The sequence below is a fragment of the Emys orbicularis genome, chromosome 1 (genome assembly GCF_028017835.1).
Source record: "Emys orbicularis isolate rEmyOrb1 chromosome 1, rEmyOrb1.hap1, whole genome shotgun sequence".
Classification (NCBI taxonomy): Eukaryota; Metazoa; Chordata; order Testudines; family Emydidae; genus Emys; species Emys orbicularis.
In genome coordinates, this window is record NC_088683.1 from 350,110,050 (window position 1) to 350,131,264 (window position 21,215).

Sequence of the window (21,215 nt, forward strand, 5' to 3'; positions counted from 1 at the left end):
ATTCCCCGCCGTTTTTCGGCCATCATGAACTGAGCCGCACAGCTTCTGCCGCTTTTTCCATGTTATCGGTCCTGGGCTCCTGTAGAAGCTACAGAAGGCAACAATTCCCCACTGGTTTTCGGTCATCGTGAACCGAGCCGCACAGCTTCTGCTGCTTTTTCCATGTTGTTGTTCCTGGACTCCCATGGAAGCTACAGATGGCAACAATTCCCCGCTGTTTTCCGGCCATCGTGAACTGAGCCGCACAGCTTCCGCCGCAAACTCTGCTCTCCCACTCTTGCAGCTCTAGCGAGCTTCCCGACTCCGCGAAAGCTACAGAAGACAACCATTTACCGCCTTTTATTGGCCATCTTGAACTGAACAGCTCTCCTACATTTTGCGCCCTTTTTCCAGGATTACCCGTGCAGGCGCCATAGCGTGGCAAGCATGGAGCCCGCTCAGATCTCTGCTGCAGTTTTGACCATTGTAAATACCTCGTGCATTATCCAGCAGCATGTGCAGTACCTGCAAAACCGGGTGAGGAAGTGACGACAGTGCGATTACTATACTGAGGAGGACATGGACACAGATGTTCCTAGAAGCACGGCATGTGGCGATTGGGAGATCATGGTGGCATTGGGCCAGGTTCATGCCATGGAACGCCGATTCTGGGCCCGGGAAACAAGCACAGACTGGTGGGACCACATAGCGTTGCAGGTCTGGGATGATTCCCAGTAGCTGCGAAACTTCCGTATGCGTAGGGCCACTTTCATGGAACTTTGTGACTTGCTGTCCCCTGCCCTGAAGCGCAAAGACACCAAAATGAAAGCAGCCCTCACAGTTGAGAAGCGAGTGGCCATAGCACTGTGGAAGCTTGCAACGCCCGACAGCTACCGGTCAGTCGGGAATCAGTTTGGAGTGGGCAAATCTACTGTAGGGGCTGCAGTGCTGCAAGTAGCCAACGCAATCATTGACCAGCTGCTATCAAGGGTAGTGACTTTGGGAAATGTGCAGACCATTCTGGATGCCTTTAATGCCCTGGGGTTCTCTAACTGCGGCAGGGCGATAGACGGAATGCATATCCCTATCTTGGCCCTGGCACACAGGGGCGGCCAGTACATAAACTGCAAGGGGTACTTTTCCATGGTGCTGCAAGCACTGGTGGATCACGAGGGATGTTTCACCAACATCAACATGGGATGGCCAGGAAAGGTGCAGGACGTTCGCATCTTCAGGACCTCTGGTCTGTTTGAACAGCTGCAGGAAAGGACTTACTTCCCAGACCAGAAAATTACTGTTGGGGATGTTGAAATGCCTATAGTTATCCTCAGGGACCCAGCCTACCCCTTAATGCCATGGCTCATGAAGCCGTACACAGGCACCCTGGACAGTAGTAAGGAGCAGTTCAACTATAGGCTGAGCAAGTGCAGAATGGTGGTAGAATGTGCTTTTGGACATTTGAAAGCGCGCTAGTGCAGTTTACTGACTTGGTTAGATCTCAGCACAACCAATATTCCAATTGTAATTGCTGCTTGTTGTGTGCTCCACAATATCTGTGAGAGTAAGGGGGAAACATTTATGGTGGGATGGCAGGTTGAGGCAACTCGCCTGGCAGCCAATTTCGCACAGCCAGACAACAGGGCAATTAGAAGAGTGCAGCAGAGTGCGCTGTACATCAGAGAATCTTTGAAAGCCAGTTTCATGACTGGCCAGGGTACTTGTGTTTGTTTCTCTTGAAGTTACCCGCCCCCTATATATAGATATATAGATAAATAAATAAAAGGAAATAAAGTCAAAATTGTTTAAAAACTGTTCTTTATTTGTTGCACCACACACAGAGAAATCAGAAGGTAGACCGGGGGAGGGGGGGCTATTGGGTTAGGGGGGTGGAGAAGGAGGGAAGGACAAGTCCAGAAACCAAATCAAAAGTTCGCATATGCCAGCTTTCTGCTGCTTGGGCGATCCTCTGGGGTGGAGTGTGTGGGTCCCTGTAGCCTCCCCCCTCGTGTTCTTGGGCATCTGGGTGAGGAGGCTATGAAACTTGGGGAGGGAGGGCGGTTATACAGGGGCTGCAGCGGCAGTCTGTGGTCTTGCTGCCTTTCCCACATTAGATCCACCATACAGCAGAGCATGTCAGTTTGCTCCCCCATGAGCTTGACCATAGCGTCCTGCCTGCTCTCATCGCACGCGTCCCTCCTCTCTTCGTGTTCCTGTAATGCTTTACGGGACTCCGCAATTGTTTGCCTCCACGCATTCAGCTGGACCCTATTAGTGCGGGAGGACTGCATGAGCTCGGCGAACATGTCGTCCCGAGTTCATTTTTTCCACCTTCTAATCTGGCCCAGCCTCTGGGACGGAGTAGATAGGGGCCGCGTTGAAACATTTGCACCTGCGGGAGGAGAAAAAGGGAGGGTAGTATTTTAAAAGATCCCTTTCTTCTCTGAAATGTGACACTCCTCAGTGAAACAGGAAACTCATAGTACACAGCACATGTTCTTTCTGTACAAGTTAGCATTTTGCCTCTTATACTGAAGTGCCTGCCACTTTGGTGTGAGTAAGCCATCACACATGGCCGGGCAACAGAATTCAGCTTGCAGGCAGCCTAGGGGCACGCGGGGTTCTGCTTCTTCTACATTCATTTCAATGCTTTCAAACTGCTGGGCCCCCTTTCCCATAGCAAGCAATGCCTGGTCGATTTGCCATATAAAAGGAGGGCCTGCGGGCTCTCTGAGATGATCGCTTCACACAACACAACCCCCCCCCCCCCCACACACACACACCGTGTGGCTCCAATGAGGGTCTGAGCAGGGATGAGCCCTTTAAACTAAACCCGAACAGCCCAGCGCAGCTGGGTTTCCCCTCTGCCCCCCACTGCGTGGCTCCGATCAGGCTCTCACTCACCAGAAGTACCTCCTCCCGGGTCATGGTCCAGGATCCCGCCTTGGGAGTGGGGGAAGGCTATTGGCTCCAGCGTTAAAAATAGTTCCTGGCTAGGGGGGGAAAATGGATTCCCCACTTGCAGCCTGTGCACTGTCCTCCTCCTCCAATGACTCTTCCTCCTCGCTCCGTGCAACTCCCCCCTTGCAGGTGTCCACGGACAGTGGTGGGGTAGTGGTGGCATCATCCCCATTAATTGCATGCAGCTCACGATAGAAGCGGAATGTATGGGGCTATGACCCAGAACACCCATTTGGCTCCCTGGCTTTTTGGTACACTTGCCTGAGCTCCTTGATTTTTGTACGACACTGCTCTATGTCCCTGGAGTAGCCTCTTTCCGACATGGCCCTGGAGACTTTAGCGTACATATTTGCGTTCCTTTTTTTGGAACGTAGTTCTGGCATAACAGATTCGTCTCCCCAACATGCAATGAGATCCAGTACCTCCCATTCAGACCATGCTGGAGCTTGTCTGCAAATCCGGGACTGCGCGATCTCTTGTGATGGTGGACTCTGCACGGTGGCCTGTGATGGTGGACTGTGCTGATGGTCATCTGTGCTGATGGTGACCAAAAAGGAAATGAAATTAAAAAGTTCCCAGGGCTTTTCCTGCCCACTTGGCTAGTGCATCGGAGTTGAGTGTGTTGTCCAGAGCGGTCACAAGGGAGCATTCTGGGATAGCTCCCGGAGGCCAATAACGTCAAATTGCGTCCACAATACCTTTAACCCGGGATTGCAATCTCAATTTAAGTGCTACTCCACTTACCGAGGTGGAGTACAGAAATCAGATTAAAGAGCCCTTTAAATCGCAAAAAAAACCACGTTTGGTCGTCTGGATGGAATCTTTTTTTTTTTTTTTTTTTTAAATTAACTCGGCTAATTCTGAAATAACAGACTAGTGTAGACCAGGCCTTAGTGACTCCTGCTTGGGGGGAGGGGGGTGGGAGAAGGAAGAGGAGGGAGGCTAGAGCCAGTCTTGGCCCCCCTCTCTATATTTGCATGGATGATAAAAGGGCTGTGTGAAGGGCACCAGAACTGGACTGTGTAAGAGCAGGGAGTGCGGCGCACTCCAGGCTGGTTCAGCAGCATGCAGAATGGGGGTTCCTTACCCCCACTGTACAGCTGCCTTTCAGCAGGGCTGCTCCTGCTGCATGAGGTAGCAAATGCTTTGAGAGTGGGATGCGTCTCCCTGCTGCCTGGGGGTGACAAATCCTTGTGCAACCTTCTGCCAGCAGCTAGGGTTCAGTTGCTGCACAGGGCAGCAGCATTGTGTTTTTAGGCAGCCTCTTCTGCGACAGGCCTCACAACCCAGCTGAGACAGCCAGCAACTCAGCAGTGCGCAGCGCACCCCAGGAAGAAAAAGGGACCAAGTGAGGCAGGGACTAGAAACCATCATGATGGGGTCATAAGAGTAAAACTAATCAATCTTTCCCCTCCCCTCCTCTCCCTAAAGGGCTCTCAGTTTAATTCATTAACATGAGACACTCTGAGATCTCTACATACGAGGTGCCAGGGAATTTCTTTATAAATGAATGGCTTGCATGCAAGTGCAAAGGGTGGGGGTTTAGGGCAAGTACTTGCTTTATCTATGCTTTGCACTGGTGTGCAATTTATTTATTGAAGCTTTTTGGTGTTGGGCTCTGCATTGTTACCCTCACCTGTTTACATTTAGCTAAACGCCACGGAAGATTAGGCCTTGCCTTGCGAGTTCTGCCATCCAGCAGATGTGTTGCAATTAGCCATTCCTAAGACTTGGTGCCAATATGTGGCAAAATCTCACACTCCCGTGGCTTTGGATTCCACAGCTCAGCTGCTGCAGAGCAAGACATTACAGGACATATTTTCCTCTATTAAGAGAGGCAAAACCCTGCTGACATCAATTGTAGCTGTGAAATGGGATGGTCTGGTCTGTAATGTATATTTGCATCACAGTTCCCCATTCGTGCAGACCCTGGTCTTTGGCTACTGTTCTAAACTAGCATGGACATTGTATCCTTATGTAGATGTTTTCCCATAATGAACATCATGTAAGAACACTACAACTGGAATGGAGAGGTCTCTGAAGCTGAACTGTTTATTTCTGTGCCAGCTGGATACTTACCTTACAGTAAGTGTGGGTCTGTCTTCTACATACAATAGCCATGCTAATATGTATTTCTAGGCACCCAAGCCTGATGGTCACACCCAACTGCACTGAGTGGCTGATGATGGGTAGATGCCAGCTGGCAAATAGGACTTAATCAAATATGCCAAACTTGTGAGGCGGCTCAGTGTGAATAGACAACATGGGCACAAGTGCAGACAGTCAAAACTCAGTATCACACCCTCATCTGCAGATGAGAATTGCACTGGCATGACTGAACCAGCACAAAGCATCCATACTATCCTGCCGCCTTCTGGTACTCCAACTGCAGCATGTCCCTTCCCCTTCCATCCCTGCCCCGCGTGCTGCAAGGCCTCTGGGCTGGTGCATCTGTCCCACAGGGAAAGGCACTGTTCTCTGCTGCAGGGCCACACCATCTATGGCTTTTACATCTCTGTACCTGCTCACGTTATTGGTGTGTTCCACTCACTGGCGGTTTTGAATAATTCTGTCTTGTGCATACAGCATGAGGGGCAGAGATTACACTTGTGCAGTGTGGAGAATCACTAGATGCTTACTCACAAGGCAGCTGGTTGGACTCTTGGGCCAGCTGCCCAGAGCCAGTGATGAAGATCACTAGTTTTTAGGTGGCACTGTTCAAGTAGGTAAAGAACTTGATTTTTTTTTTTTTCTGTTCACTTAAGTTTTTTTTAAAATTCTATTTTGTGCTTTATGGTGTAGCTGAGCCTATGTGTTTTCTTCCCCTCAGACCTCTGTCTAGGATCCACAAATGGGATAGGGCTGGCAGAACATTCCTGTAGGCCCCTCAATGTGGCCCAGCCGGTCTCCCCCCTTCACCACCTAGTGGTGTAGGATCCCCAGAAGTGGGAAGAACTCTTGTTCAGTGTCAGAGTGCCACAGTGAGTAGTAGAAGGTCGAGAGGAAAGATGGTCTGTCGGTGGTTAAGATTCTGCTCTGGAACTGAGGCAATCTGGGTTCTATGTCTGTCTGTCTACCACAGACTTCCGGCAAGTCGCTGAACCTCTGTCTCTCACTACCTGCACGTACAGATGGAGAATGACTCTGGATCTGCCTCCTGGTCTGCTGAAGATCAGACTGTGAATGGGTGTGAGGTCCTCACCTTGTACATCACGGAGCACAACTGAAAAGTTTTTTTTAAAGTGGATTTGTTTGGGGATATTACAGAGCCTTGGTATGTGTCCACTAATGGCTTTTCTTTTTTGGCTTTCGGAAACACCGCAGTGCCAATACGGTCAGCTCCTAAGAGGGAGGAAGCACCTCCTGCTAACTGAGTGACCCTTTTCGCCAATTACAGAGAAACAGCGAGGGGCTTCAAAGTCTTTGGGTAGGAGATGAGTGGCTACAATGTGGGAGCCATGAGGTAGGGTGGAGAAATGGGGGAGAGATTTTCAGAGCTCCAGAGGGCAGATGGACTTTCCATGCTGAAAATAAAGGAAAGCTGCTGTTCAGGCAGATTTGGAACAGGAATAGATCTGCATTTACACACTGCTTTCAAGTAGCTCTCAGTGGCTGAGTTTTCTTTTGCAGATTGAAAAATCTAAGGCTCAGAGACAGTGGATGCCTTGGAGCCCATTCCACTAGCCCCCGAAATAATGAAAAGTCTCCTACTGACTCCCCTGACTGGGGACTGGATATGGTTCCTGATGCCAAGACAGGTGCATTAGAAATATCATAATGACCTCCCTCAAAGACAAAGCTAAATGGGTAGCAGAGATGGAACTGAATGCAGGTCATCTGATGCCTAGTTCCAGTCACAGGACCTAATGTTTTAGAATGGAATTTCTTCCCTCCTGTGACTTATTTCCTAACAGGTCCTAAAACAGCAAAGTCAGCCTTCCACAAAAGGATTTCACTGAAAGCAGAATCCAGGGCCTGTGTTTTGAACAAAGCAGGAGAATGGTGCATTCCTAGGGCTCTCTCTCTGGGGAGGATACAATTATTGGCTAGACAGGCCTTTGCTTGAATAGGCTTGAAAAGTAAGGTTGCAGAGACTATCTATTAATGTTAAACTTTTATTTCACTTTTTTTAGCTTAGTCATTTCATCCACAATAAAATAATGTGACAGCAGGGTTCTGTGTTCCCCAACCTCGGTGCAGGACAAAAGGCTTTGCAGCTAGGCATAATTCATCTTAAACGAGACAGATGCTGAGAGACATATGAATAATGAAACTTTTTAAAAACGTCCCTTTTCCTTCTCCGGTAATGCTGGCACTCTTCCAAAAATTAAACAAAATGAGGTAGAGTCATGTTTCAAGATGAGGCTTTTTTCCAAAAGCCACATACTTAGAAATAGTATTTTTCTGTAAACAGTTCAGGAGACCAGCTAACTGCCTCATCCAGTCCACCCACTAAATAAGTTGCACGTGAATGGCTCTTCTGGGTTTCTGAGCAGGCACAAGTTCCAGTGACCGCATCTTTTAGAAGCAAGGCTGTAGCAGCATTTGCAGGTAGAGGAGTTGTTGGAATTTCAGCTCTATTCATAGGATTTAATTTTCTGCTTCTTAAACATGTATCAGTTCTTGACTTTCCACTGTTGGCTTTGTTTTCAGAAATAGTTTTTTTGTCAATGGGTTTGCAGATAGCTGGTCTCCTGGCTTGCAATCCAACTGTTTTTAAATTAGAAAATGCAACTGGCTGTAACAATTTTGTTGCTGATGGAGGGATCCATTCTTTAGAATCATTCTCTGGCACCTCACTGTTGATAAACGACTCTTGTGAAACAGACTTATTGATGGCTGTGTTACTTGATCTTTTGTGTTTCAGGAACTTGCTGGTAAACTGTCTTAATAAAGTATTTTTAAAAGAAGGCCTAGACTGTTTACATTTGCAGTGGATTTTAGTAGGACTTTTAGATGTCAATTTAGGGAGAACTGATTCTCTCCCCCTTTGGGATCTGAATTTTTGAAGAGGTCTTGCAACAGGAGTTGACTGTGAATAAGGAACAAAGTTCTGGGTATCTACCAGATCAAGTTCTGAATCATAAAGTGAGTAACTTATGGGTGTACTGTGTTTACCAAAAGGAGGTGGTAAACTAAGTGAGGATCTGCACTCAGAAGAGCTGCAGCCAACATCTAATGGACTACACACTAATTCAGATGCTGTGTACTTTTCAGTCAAAACATCTTCCTGTGCTGAAGAGTTGCGAGACTTATTTGAAAATTCGACCATGGTTTCTATCTCTCTGGCACTAGCATCAAAGAGGTCAGCAGAAGCATTGTAGCTGCTTTTGGAATGATTGGAGTTGTTCTGTAGCACGTCATTCTGGTTTATAGCTCGAACAGTATTTTCTTGCAATTCAGTTAATGGTTCTAATTCTCTCTTACACATATTTTTAGCTTTGTAGGGAGCTGCTGAATCACAGCCCAGTTCCTGAGAGCTTGTAAGATCTGTTCTTAGGTTTGGTGGATAACTACAATTTTCTTTATTTTCCCAATTGGCTACACAGCCATCATACAGAGAATGTAAACGGGCAGGTTTCTCTCTCTTTTGTAAATAAGAGATTTCTGCATCTTTCATAGTACATTGAAGGTTGGTGAAAGAATGGGCATTGTTTGAAATATTAACATTTGCTTTCTCAGATTGTAGAAAACTGCCCGCTAGCAGAGGTGGGTCAGGTATAAAGTCAGACTCTCTGCCTCCCTTAGTACTTGTAGATAAAATGCTGTACAAAGGCTCACATTGTGATACTTGGCCATTTATGGGAGTGAGGTTTGATTGATGGCAGGAGAGAATATGCTCTTTGCAAGTATTCACATTCTCTGCTAGTTGTGGGGACCTCCCTGTTGTGGTGGTTGATTTGCAAGCAGTATGTACAATGCCTTGCCTACAAGATGTTTTGCTATGATTTTCATCCAACTCACTTCTTTCACGAAGGGAACATTTATGAGCATTGAGACCTACTGGGGAGATGGTGCTCTTGTTGTTTTCAATTCTGGCTATGAAATCATTTAGACTTTCAGAGAACGGCAGCTCGTCCCAAATCATAGGGTCATCCTGAGACGTTCCAGCTGCACTTCCATGATTAGGAGACACTGCTGAGGAGCAAAATGAATCATCTTTTCTCTGGCAAAGCAAGGAGTTCCAAGATTTTTCTTGCAAGTAATCATGTCTGCTGATAATCTCTAGGCAAGAATATTTTACCCCCAAATCCAATGGGCTTTGTAACAACCTGGAGCTGTTCCTGTCAGGTGACCATTCTCTCTTTAAAGAAGAGAAGCTCTCTAGTTTTTCAGTCACAGTGATTGTGTTTGACCTACTGGATAGTGAACTAAATTCATTATCTTCCTGTTCATTTCTCTCATTCATAGAGTTACAGAGCTGCAAATCTTGAATGGTTTGGTTGCTGGGACTTAAGCTGCATAGTTCTGCAGAGAAACCCCTCTCCTGTAGTTTACACTGTTCACCAGCAGCCTTGCCCAGTTCTAAAGATGAAAAATCTTCTGTTGTTACCCAATCAACAGATGAAGAAGTCAGGCCAAAGGACTGCTGCCAGGGTCCTGAAAAACTCTCTCGGCCACTTGACTGAACAAAACATGAGTTGCTGCCAGAGCTACACAAGCTGCTGAGCTCACTGCTAGGCTGATCTATTGCAATGAAAGGACAATCGGGTCGCTGTGAGCTACTGCGACTGCTCCTGAAATTAGCAGATTGCAGGAGCCGATGGAAGTAGCTGATAACAGTAAAGCCGGCAACAGCAGTGTTTGGCAGGAAGATCTGGCAGGCTGTAAGATCTCTTGTAAGTCTATTAATTCTGGAGCAGTTTGGCAAAATGCTGTCAAAAACAGAGTGCCATCCATCATGGTTTTCAGAACTCTGCAAAAAGAATTCATTAAGTTTATTAGTGTAATGATTTGTCTGGATACAGAGGAAAATTTTGTGGGGACTGTCAAGGCTGCTTCCCCACTTTGAACTTTAGGGTACAAATGTGGGGGCCTGCATGAAAACTTCTAAGCTTAACTACCAGCTTAGATCTGGTCCGCTGCCACCACTCCCAAAGTGCTAATTCCCTTCCCTGGGTAGCCTTGAGAGACTCTTCACCAATTCCCTGGTGAATACAGATCCAAACCCCTTGGATCTTAAAACAAGGAGAAATTAACCATCCCCCTCCTTTCTCCCACCAACTCCTGGTGGATCAAGATCCAAACCCCCTTGGATCTTAAAAACAAGGAAAAATCAATCAGGTTCTAAAAAAGAAGGCTTTTAATTAAAGAAAAAGGTAAAAATCCTCTCTGTAAAATCAGGATGAAAAATAACTTTACAGGGTAATCAAACTTAAAGAGCCCAGAGGAATCCCCTCTAGCCTTAGGTTCAAGTTACAGCAAACAGAGATGAACACTCTAGCAAAAAGGTACATTTACAAGTTGAGAAAACAAAGATAAAAACTAACACGCCTTGCCTGGCTGTTTACTTACAAGTTTGAAATATGAGAGACTTGTTCAGAAAGATTTGGAGAGCCTGGATTGATGTCTGGTCCCTCTCAGTCCCAAGAGCGAACCACCCCCAAAACAAAGAGCACAAACAAAAGCCTTCCCCCCACCAAGATTTGAAAGTATCTTGTCCCCTTATTGGTCCTTTGGGTCAGATGTCAGCCAGGTTACCTGAGCTGCTTAACCCTTTACAGGTAAAAGGATTTTGGAGTCTCTGGCCAGGAGGGATTTTATAGTACTGAACACAGGAAGGCTGTTACCCTTCCCTTTATAGTTATGACAGGGACGGAGAGCAAGAAAGGTCCAAACAAGTCCAGTCCACAGTTCATTTTAAAGACCTTCTCTTTTCATCAGGGTCTTTGGGAAAGAGAGAAAAACCTGCTGTCTCACAGCAGCACACCCTAGCAAATGAGTGCTACTGAAGGCTATAAAGGACATCCCACCCAGAAAGCCTTTGTGGCAATGATACAAAGAATTTTCAGAGTGCTTGGTGAAAACTCAGTAGAAATTCTGAGGGGAAAAGACAACACTCGGGCAGAAGAAAAACTACTTCACTAGAGAAGGCCACCTTGTGAGGAGGGACGTACTGAATAACTGACTAGGTGGCCACTAGACAGCAGATACCTTCCTTTGAACTATGACATACTGAGCAATGTTCAAAGCTGGGCACCCTGATACCCAGGGGCATGGATGGGAGAGGAATATTACCTGGACCCCTTCAGTTAGGTCTAGATAGTGCTGGAGATGAATGGCCAGATTATCAGAGGCGCCTCACCTGGAACTTTATTTGCATCCCCGTTTATCACTCACTGGATGGAAACTGCAGGTTGAAATTTAGAGGCATTCTTGGAAAAAGAAAGGCATAAAGCATGTAGCTCATGGAGTGATTAAAACACCTGTAGTGTCTAGAGGAAATGCCACAGCTGAGCAACTGCCCAAATTATACCTACCTGCAAGTACTTTGTGTCAGAAAACCCAGACTCTGCAGTTCTGCGTGTGGTGTTTAAGACCACAATTGAGAGGGAGGAGATATGGTTTAGAAGAAAGTAGTGTGTGTATGTATGTATGTACTGGTGGAAGGTACAGACTGCAGAATGATTCACAGATTCCAAGGCCAGAAGGGACCATTATGATCATCTAGTCTGACCTCCTCAATAGCACAGGTCTGAGAACTTCCTCAAAATAATTCCTAGAGCAGGTATTTTAGAAAAACATCTAATCTTGGATGGTCAGTGATGGAGAATCCACCATGACTCTTGGTAAGTTGTTCCAATGGTTAATTACCCTCACTGTTAAAAATACATGCCTATTTCCAGTCCGAATTTGTGCTGCTTGGTAGACTGAAGAGTCCATTATTAAATGTTTGTTCCCCATGTAGATACTTATAGGCTAGGGTAATCCCTTTGTATTTGAGTCTTAGTTTTAACACTGCAGAGTTTAATACTGGTGTTTTGAGCTGGGAGCGTGTATAGTTGTGTACAGGTGTACACAACTATACCCAGTCAGACACTCAAACATTTGAGTAATCCTTACAATGTGAGTAGCCTCATTCCCATCAAAAGGACTGTTCAGGTGCATAAAGAGTACTCACATATATAAGGGCAGGAGAACTGGAACCTTAGTGAATAGCTACTCTCACATAAAGCTGCTCTCCCAACTTCCAGTATTCAGATACCAGGGAGATAGGTGCACTAGAAATACACAGGTCACATAGAATTCCCATCACATCTGTGGGAGTGGGAGCTAACCAGTATCTCTCAGGATTTAGTCCAGACATTTCAGTCTAGATTAACAAAACCTGAGATTACAAAGATATAAAATGTTTAAAATGAAAGTTTAAAATAAAAATATAACCAACACCTCGGAGGTTTCTATTGAGCTATCAGTTTCTAGTAGTGTCTTCGGATCTGTGGAGATCTCGAACACTCAAATGCATAAAGGTCGGTGAGTGCAGGTGCTAAACTGTAGCAATTATAGTAATATGTTTAACACTTTTCATCTTGCAGTGTCCGAATATTAAACAAAAAACAAAACAAACCCCCAAACAAACACACGAGACATTTGGAGAGAGAGTAAGTTACACTATAGTCCAGGGGTTAGGGCACCCATTGGGGAGGTGGGAGACCTCAAATCCAGTCTCCTGGCTCCAATGACTAAAATATTTATTCAAAGTGGACTAGCTTCATCAGGAGAGACTGATATATATCTCATGGCCAAGTGGTTAGAGCACTCTCCTGAGAGGTGTGGGAGACCTCTGTTCAAATCCTCTCTCCCCATTAGGCAGGAAGGGAATTGAACCTGGGTCTCCTACATCCTGGGTGAGTGCTCTAGCCACTTGACTAAGAGTTACAATGGTGGGTACCTCCCGGCAAGTTTTGAATGGGGCCCGATTCAGTAGGCTTGCTCTGAGCATGCCAGTTGGATCAGACCCCACAGGCGAGATAGTTCTCCCAGTTCGTGGATTGTACTGGGGCTTAGGCAAGAGATAGACATCTGAATGCCTAGAGGGAGGCAACAATGCATGTGGCCAGAGGCAGAAATTTAGGTGTCAAGGGAACCTTACCCTGAAAATTTAGGTGCCAAGTGGCCTAAGATCCTACAGATAACAGCTGAGTGGGGGTTTTGTGGATGGCAGTGGTGCCTAACGTAGATGCCTAAATCTGGGGTTTAGGCTGCTAAGCACTTTTGCGGATCTGGGCCTTACTCAATTACATGGGAAGTTAGTAGCAGAACTGAGAGTGGCACACAGGTCTGATTCCTCATCTTGTGGCCTAGCCCCACTGCCTTCTTTGCTGGATATTTCAGTCCCCAGAAGACATCATACATGCTGCTCTGTTACTGTCAGTGTGGGAACATGATACATTAGACTCTCAAGACTGCTTAGTAAAATTTGCATGATTCAACTGGAAGCTAATGGATCAAATGTGGAAAGTTACCTTCACTCCAAATATAAATCTTCTCCCAATGAAACAAGTTTTGACTGCTTGAATTAACACACGTGGAGATGCATCTCTGTCCAGCTCTCCTGATACTTGGTTAAACTCTTTAATATACCTTGAATGAAGAAAGTTAAATGTTAAGTATTGACATGGGGCAGAGAAAGCTTTACGTAGTATTTACATTGTAATGACTAGGGCACCCACACTAAAGATGGGGTATTGGGTTAGGTTTTTGAGCTACACATAGAATGAAAAGATGAAATCAGAGTAGGAAGTTAGCAGTGACAGAGCAGTGATCTGCAGAGAATCAACTTAACTATCTGTCATTTCCAGATTATTCAGAAGAGAAGTAAGGACACACATACAACTGGAAAAAAAATATCAAGTAGGGAAATAATGGAGTAAGCAGAATCAGACAACTACATAATTTGCTTTAGGACTGGCCTGTACACAATTTTTATAGTAGTATAAGTATTTCTGTTAAGGGTGTGTTTTTATTGATAGTTAGACCGGTACCACCCACGGTGTGGATGCAGTTATACTGGTATAAAGGTGACATACCAGAGTAACTTGTTCCCCTTCTGGTACGGGAATAGCTATACTGGTATTAAGCACACTTATAACAATATAACTTTGTCCACACTAAGAGGGGGTGAGAGTTCTGCCATTTCAGGTATAACAATATAGTAAAAGCAGTACAATGTTCTATTGTAGACAAGGCCAAAAATTAAAGCTAGCACCAAGCTTGAAGTATAGCAATAAATTCACACCACACTGGGTGGATTTTTTTAAAAACAAAGTATTAATGATACATTCTTCTGCTACAAAGTAATAAAAATGTACAGAAGCATGTGTGCACACAGACTGAGCCCTGGTCGGTATAACTATGTTGCTCAGGGTGTGGAAAATCCACACCCCTAAGTGATATAGTTATACCAACTTAACCCCTAGTATAGACAGTGCTATGTTGCTGGGAGCGCTTCTCCTGTCAACATAACCATCGCCTCTCGGGGAGGTGGAGTACCTACGCCAGTAGTTCTCAAACTTTTGTACTGGTGACCCCTTTCACATAGCAAGCCTCTGAGAGCGACCCCCTTTATACATTAAAAACACTTTTTTACATATTTAACACCATTATAAATGCTGGATGCAAAGCGGGATTTGGGGGTGGAGGCTGACAGCTCACGACCCCCCCATGTAATAACGTTGTGACCCCCTGGGGGTCCCAACCCCCAGTTTGAGAACCCCTGACCTACGCCAATGGGAGAAGTTCTCCCATTGGCGTAATAAGTGCCATTGCGGCACTGTGAGTGTAGACAAGCCCTGAGACACTATACACTCCCTATTCATATCATCTACTGCTGATAAAGGAACTAGAAAACATGGAATTGAAGCATGAGAATGTCAGTTGGTAAGAAGATGGTACCACATATTACTCTAATGATGGTGCCTGCCTGATGGACAGGTTATTCCTGGTGGAATTCTGTGTCGAAAAATTAAAAATGCTGCGCACAATATTTTAAAATATGCTGAATTTTGCAGACTTTTATTTGTCAAAACACCACAATATAATCACACCAGTTTCAATTATTTTTGTTCATTTATTTCAAAATATCTGTCAGAAAGTATGTCTGTAACAATACAGACAACAAAAAAGATTCAGGAAATGTTTGACAAATAGATTCCTTACTAGGCATATTAATACAGAACTCTGAGTAATAATTCATTTAAAACTACAGTACAGAACCATTTCCCCCACACCCCTCAGAAGCAGTGCAAAGGTTTGGGGGAGTCAGAGGTAACAGAGGAGCTGCAGGAGAGGGAAGTAAATTGCTGGGAAGAAGCCTGGGTGTGAACTTGGAGGGTTGTTGGATATGGGTGGGAAAAGTATGGAACAGTTTTTTTGGGGGGGTGGGAAGGAATTGTTAGGGAGCTTCCCCATGCAGACCCTGGCTGACCCCTAGCCTCTCCCATTCAATCAGGCACATCTGCCCCGCCCCCATGTGTCTGTGCGCCCTCACCCAGCCACTCCCCTGTCCCCATGTGTGCCTACACCTCCCTCCCCGCTATGGCCCTGTGCCTCCACTCCCATTCAGCCCCTGCCCCAGTCTGTCCTCCCCCACTAGCCCTTATGAGCCCCTGTCTGACTCCCCCCCAGCACCCCATGCTGTCTGTCTTCCCATAGCCCGTCTCCTGACCTGGCCTGACAAGCTCTGTGAAGAAGGCAGCTCTCTCTCTTCCCTTGCTGGCCATGAGCTGTAGCTTTGTTCTATCGCCACAGCACTCTCTGGTGGGCAAAAGGTGGAATTGCAGAAGTTATTTTCTGCTGGGAGCTGCTGCTGTTCTTGCACCACAGTGCCCTCTCGTGGGCAAAAGGCAGAACGGCAGCAATATTTTGGCACAACCTTTTTTCTGCGCAAAAAATTAGAAATCTGTGGGGCTTGTTAATTATGCATACACGCAGTAGTGCACAATTCCCCCAGGAGTAACAGGTGCCAGACTGGGATAAAAAGCAAGAATATTTTCCTAAGCATTCAGAATGTAAGACAAAGCAACCTGCTTTGTCTAGCCACAACTTGTGTGGGAAATTTGAGAGAGGGAGAGGTCACATGATGGTCTTGAAGCTGATGAACAAGCTGTAAGTATGTTATTAGAGAGTTAGCAAAGGATAATACAAATCAGATGGGTGGGAACGTATTCCCTACCTATGGAAGCTATTAAGGTGATGTTTTCAGAAATGCTTGGCTTAGGTCCAACTCTGCTCCTACTGATCACATGCATAAAATTGTCATTGAAGTAAAATCCCACTATAAGATTTTTGTAGTCAGGATTTTTTATGGCCAAAGGGTGAAGCTTGTAGGGCTGGTGGTTGAGTTCTCAGTAGCAAGCCTGGGAATTCACTCCTTGCTAAATGCAAACCTGGCCACTTCAGTGAAGAGCTACAAGACATTTTCTACCTCCATGTCCAAAACACAAGGTAGTGCAAGAGAGATATGCCCCCAATGAGGCATCTAAATGATGCAGAAAAGTGTGTCTAAATCTGAAGAAAGCTATGTTATTTAGCAAACTTGCCATCAGACCAGGAATGATAACTAATGACAAAGGGACGTAAGGGTCCAAACTCCAAATGCAACGTGAACCTCACAAAGGGCAGATAATACCTACCTTTGATAGAGATTCTTCAGGTCTCTCTCCTACATTTTGGCAACACTTGTACAGCTGTCATACCAATAAACTGTTAGTGAAATGAAATTGTGAGGTGCACCTCTTTGACAAGATCTTCTCAAATGTTAACACCTGGTTTCCTAGTAGATGGATTAAGTTGCAGGCAGTAGGATTCATGGGATTTGGTCTCTTAGGAAGATCTTTAATGTCTCAACTTAAGTCTTTTAAAGTGTCCAGATAATATGGTGATAGGTGCCAAATAAATGCTTGTAACAAGTGGATATTTTCCTGAGTTCTCCTTTACAAATAAATCACCTACCCAGATCTATTTTTTATCAGCTTACTGAGAAATACTGCTCAGATACCAAGTTGGCAAACAGTTCTAAGAAAATATTTAGAGCCACGAATGTAGCCAAACACACTGTAGAGCCACGAATATTTAGAGCCACAAATGTAGCCATAACCCCTCTATCCCCACGCACCCCTCTCCAGATTCTGCTAGGCTGAGATTGGGGAGGCAGCTATATAATTTAAAAAAAAAAAAAAAGTCATCCTTTACCTCTGCAGACTTCCTGCTGTGACCCCAAAGAATGGCTCTAAAGAGCTTCCAAACACGGTAATGTCAAATAAATCACTAGTGCCAGCAACTTTTAGGGACAGCTTATACCTGTAGTTTGCATCCTTAGCTTCACCCGTGCAGCCACATTTTAGACAGTTAAACCTGGTAAGACAGTAAGAAAAATTAGCACACATTGTTAATTGATGGTGTAGTAAGAATTTCTATCCATCAATAAATACTACCAGCATCATACACCTTGTACCAAATCAGAAATTTAGGTTTTTTTCCCCTTCTTTGTTCTTTATGGCCCCAATCCTGCAATAAGCTCAACAAAGGCAGATTCCTGTGATCATGCAAAGCCCCATAAACTTCAGCGAAGCTCTTTTACACATTTAGATAACATAAGCCTAATAAGCAACAGAGGGTCCTGTGGCACCTTTAAGACTAACAGAAGTATTGGAGCATAAGCTTTCGTGGGTGAATGCCCATTTCGTCAGACACAAGCCTTGCGTCTGATGAAGTGGGCATTCACCCACAAAAGCTTATGCTCCAATACTTCTGTTAGGCTTAAAGGTGCCACAGGACCCTCTGTTGCTTTTTACAGATTCAGACTAACATGGCTACCCCTCTGATATAAGCCTCATATACGCTATGGGGGGGGTTGGGGTTACTTTAATGTTGTTTTTTGGGGGGTTGAGGGATGACTGACTTCATTTTGAAACTCCTAGCACAGCAGTTTTTGTATTTTGGATTTTATTTACTCTAGTACCTAGAGCTTTGGATAAATCAAAAAGAGATAACAAAACCCCCTCAGACATTAGAAACCTCCAACATCTATCTTCTCTTCAATATCTGACACTATGGAGATATCGAGCTTCATAAAGCTGGATGTCTTGATTTAGTATTTACAGAATTCATTGTTTTCATGTGTTTTGGAGTCTCAGTGTCCAGGGTTTGACAGCACATCAGTCTGGATGTTCCACACATTTGTGGGAGTTTCTTGATTTTACAGAACAATGGCACTGTGTGATTGCCAAATGCTGTGGAGTAGGAAAGGGCAAAATTTGGGCACTGTCTGGATATATGGTGAGGAGGAGAAATCACCCAGGAGGACCCCATGTTATGAGAGGAAGGATGGGGTTGTCTACAGTCACAGAATGAGGACAGTCAAAAGGGTTCATGAAGTTCAAGAAACCAGCTCAGTTTTAGTCATGTTAAATTGAAGTTAAGACATCTAGGAGAAAGTGTCTATAGATGCATGATTGAGCCCATAGTTCCTATTGGCATAAGAAAGCAGGAACTAGTGAATCTAGACTTCAAGGAATGTATGGAAAAGTAAATGTATTATGTGCTCAGTGCCCCATATTCTGCCTCTTTCAAATCCCCCCCCCAAAACTCTTCATTGCCATAATGCATATAAAAAACTTGACAACAGTTAAGCTGCTATTGTGCTGAGACCACTGTCATTGACGATCATGAGAATTTTGTCATTGTGCTCCCCTTCTGTCTTTTGTCTCACCTGCTATGTCATCTTATAATTACATTTGTAAACTCTTTGGGGCAAGGACTGTTTTTGTATGGGGCCAAGAACAATCGGATCCTGGTCCATGACTAGAGTTCCCAGGCACTAACATAATAGTTTTAAAACAACTTTTTACAGGCCACTTATGTATATAGCACCTAAAGTGTGCTAGGTGCTTTCCAAATGAACAATTAGCAATGCCCCAACCTGGACCTACCTATTAGAATCTACTATCAGCTTAGAAAAGCAGTTTTGACAAGAAGGATACACAAAGCTGGAGTTTTGGACAGAAATTACAGAGGCAGCTAACAGTCTTCTCCTGCCATTCATGTGTTCAGTGTCACCTGAAAAGAGAGAAACACAGAATGATCTGATGAGATTCTCATTTATGAAATTTTAACACAAACTTCTTCTTTTTCCTAAAAATAAAACTTTAGCTTTTTAAAAAAAGAGTAGTCTGTATCCCAGTTAACCTCAGCATATTATTTACTGCTCCTTGTGAAAAAGACGACAAAGGCTACTTGAAGATGTTTTAAAGAGAAACGTTTAATAGTTTTTCAAATGAGTACTGCAAAATACTGTACTGTTTGAGGTGGCATTATAACTATGCTTCATCCCAGCTTTAAAGCATAATTGTTCTGAACTCTTTTCATTTAAGCTGGAGTCACAATATGGGGTTAAAAACCTGAGACACCTGCATGATGGTGTCGCATTATTGTGTTGAACTTCAATGATCAGGAGACAGGCGGACGCTGGGCACTCAAGAGGCACTCAGAAAATCACTAGTTTGTCCTTTCAATTGAGAATGAAGACCATAATTCTGCATTTTGATCCAACAGTACAGACCAGCAAAGAGCACCACTAACTTCAATGAGGCACAGGTATGCCCATGTGGATCTGATACCAGTATGAGGAGCTAAATAGTTTCCTAACTAGTCTTAATTTTCTCTGCAGAATTACCAGTGTACTCTATAGTTTAGGAGTGGGCAAACTTTTTGGCCTAAGGGCCAAATCGGGGAATATAAATTGTACGGCAGGCCATGAATGCTCACAAAATTGGGGTCAGGGTGCGGGCTCTGGGATGGGCCTGGGGTTGAAGAGATTGGGGTGTAGTAGGGTGTTCTGGGCTGAGACCAAGGGGTTTGGAGGGCAGGAAAGGGATCAGGGCTGGGGCAGGGGTGCTGGAAGAGATGCAGGTTCCGGCTGGGGGTGTGGGCTTTGGGGTGGGGCTGGGGATCAGAGGTTTGGGGTGCAGGAGGGTGCTCTGGGCTGGGATCGAGGGATTTGGAAACCGGGAGTGGGATCAGGGCTGGGGTAGGGGTGTGGGGAGAGGCTCAGGGGGTGCAGGCTCCAAGCGCACTTACCTCAAGCGGCTCCCGGAAGCAGTGGCATGTCCCTTCTCCGGCTCCTAAGCGGAGGCATGGCCAGGCAGCTCTGCACGCTGCCCCATCTGCAGGCACCGCCGCTGCAGCTCCCATTGGAGCGCGTAGGAGCCAGTGCAGGGCCATGCCGCGGCTTCCGGGAGCCGCGGGGTGCGGCCACCGACCCAGCGCCCCAGCCAGAGCGGGGCCGAGCTGCGCAGTGCAGCTCGCGGGCTGTAGTTTGCCCACCCCTGCTATAGTTAAATCACAGAAGGCACCTCTGTGATAAATCTATTTTTCAGGGGACTGTAACTCAAATATCTTTCTTTTGAGCAGACATTTGGCACATGCAGTTTCAGTCTTGTGTTTCACCAAAATTAAAAAATGCAGGTCATCTGGTTTGAATACATACATTTTTGCTCAGGCGCACTTTACTCTCAAAGCTGCTGTTTTCTCGAAGGGTCGTTTAGCCATTCATATATGCTTCTTGCTATGCAGGTTTTTTTAAAATATAAGAATCTATACCACAAGACTTCAATTCTGAAACTGCAGAGCACTCAATCATTTTAGTGAGACAGTCTATTTACAGAAATATTTCTTATGTATTTGACAGCAACAGCTCTGTTTCTTTATTTGTGTGGGTCTTTCAAACAGCAATGGAGGAGAGAAAAACATGTTTAGGAATAGGAAAAAGTGATTGTAAAACTAAAGAGTTATCAGAAGGACTCATATAGATGAAGTCCCTCAAACTACTTTTAACATGAAATCAAATCAAGTTCAAAAAACAAGTTGAAGTTTCTCTTTAAAATGTTTCATCATGATAAGCATTTTTAATCCAACAGGGCAACACTTGGCATTTTAATGTTGCTTTTGTAAAGCAACCTCCTCAGTATACTGGCATAGAGAGAAAAAGAGCCCTTTTAATCGTATGGTGCCATGAACACCTGCTTTGTACCCAGACAACGGTAAAATTCCAAATTAAAACTTTGTGCCCCCAACTATATTCAAATGTTATCTACCCTAAAATATATTTGAGGATTTTTTTTTTTTTTTTAAAAAGAGCTAGCACCTTATACTGTTTACAGTTTTAATTAAAAAAGCTAGCTCTTCTAGTTTTCTTCACTGAATTATCAATTTGTCTCAGCTGTGGGTTACTACATAGTAGAAATATCTTTTACTAATCAGTATGAAAGATGTGGTTC

At 44.8% G+C, this 21,215-nt stretch overlaps 1 protein-coding gene across 1 annotated transcript; it reads right to left on the reverse strand.

Annotated features, from left to right (window-relative positions):
* Nucleotides 1-369: 369 nt before the first annotated feature.
* DDIAS (DNA damage induced apoptosis suppressor) lies at nucleotides 370-18,990 on the reverse strand. Its single transcript, XM_065397677.1, has 7 exons — nucleotides 18,870-18,990; nucleotides 17,131-17,292; nucleotides 13,404-13,521; nucleotides 8,795-9,853; nucleotides 7,362-8,302; nucleotides 5,017-5,137; nucleotides 370-504 (listed from the first exon to the last, which is right to left on the reverse strand). Exons 1-7 carry the CDS (start codon nucleotides 18,980-18,982, stop codon nucleotides 370-372), a joined length of 2,649 nt encoding a protein of 882 aa, XP_065253749.1. The 5' UTR covers nucleotides 18,983-18,990.
* Between the last annotated feature and the right edge of the window lie 2,225 nt (nucleotides 18,991-21,215).

What these genes read in the sequence shown, in the direction of transcription:
- DDIAS (XM_065397677.1), bottom strand. Translation starts at nt 18,982, where the DNA reads ATGAATGGCAGGAGAAGACTGTTAGCTGCCTCTGTAATTTCTGTCCAA. An exon ending in CTGATAGTAGATTCTAATAG is followed by an intron (nt 17,293 to 18,869) that starts GTAGGTCCAGGT and finishes CTGTCTTACCAG; the next exon opens with GTTTAACTGTCTAAAATGTG. An exon ending in GATTTATATTTGGAGTGAAG is followed by an intron (nt 9,854 to 13,403) that starts GTAACTTTCCAC and finishes TTCTTTTTGCAG; the next exon opens with AGTTCTGAAAACCATGATGG.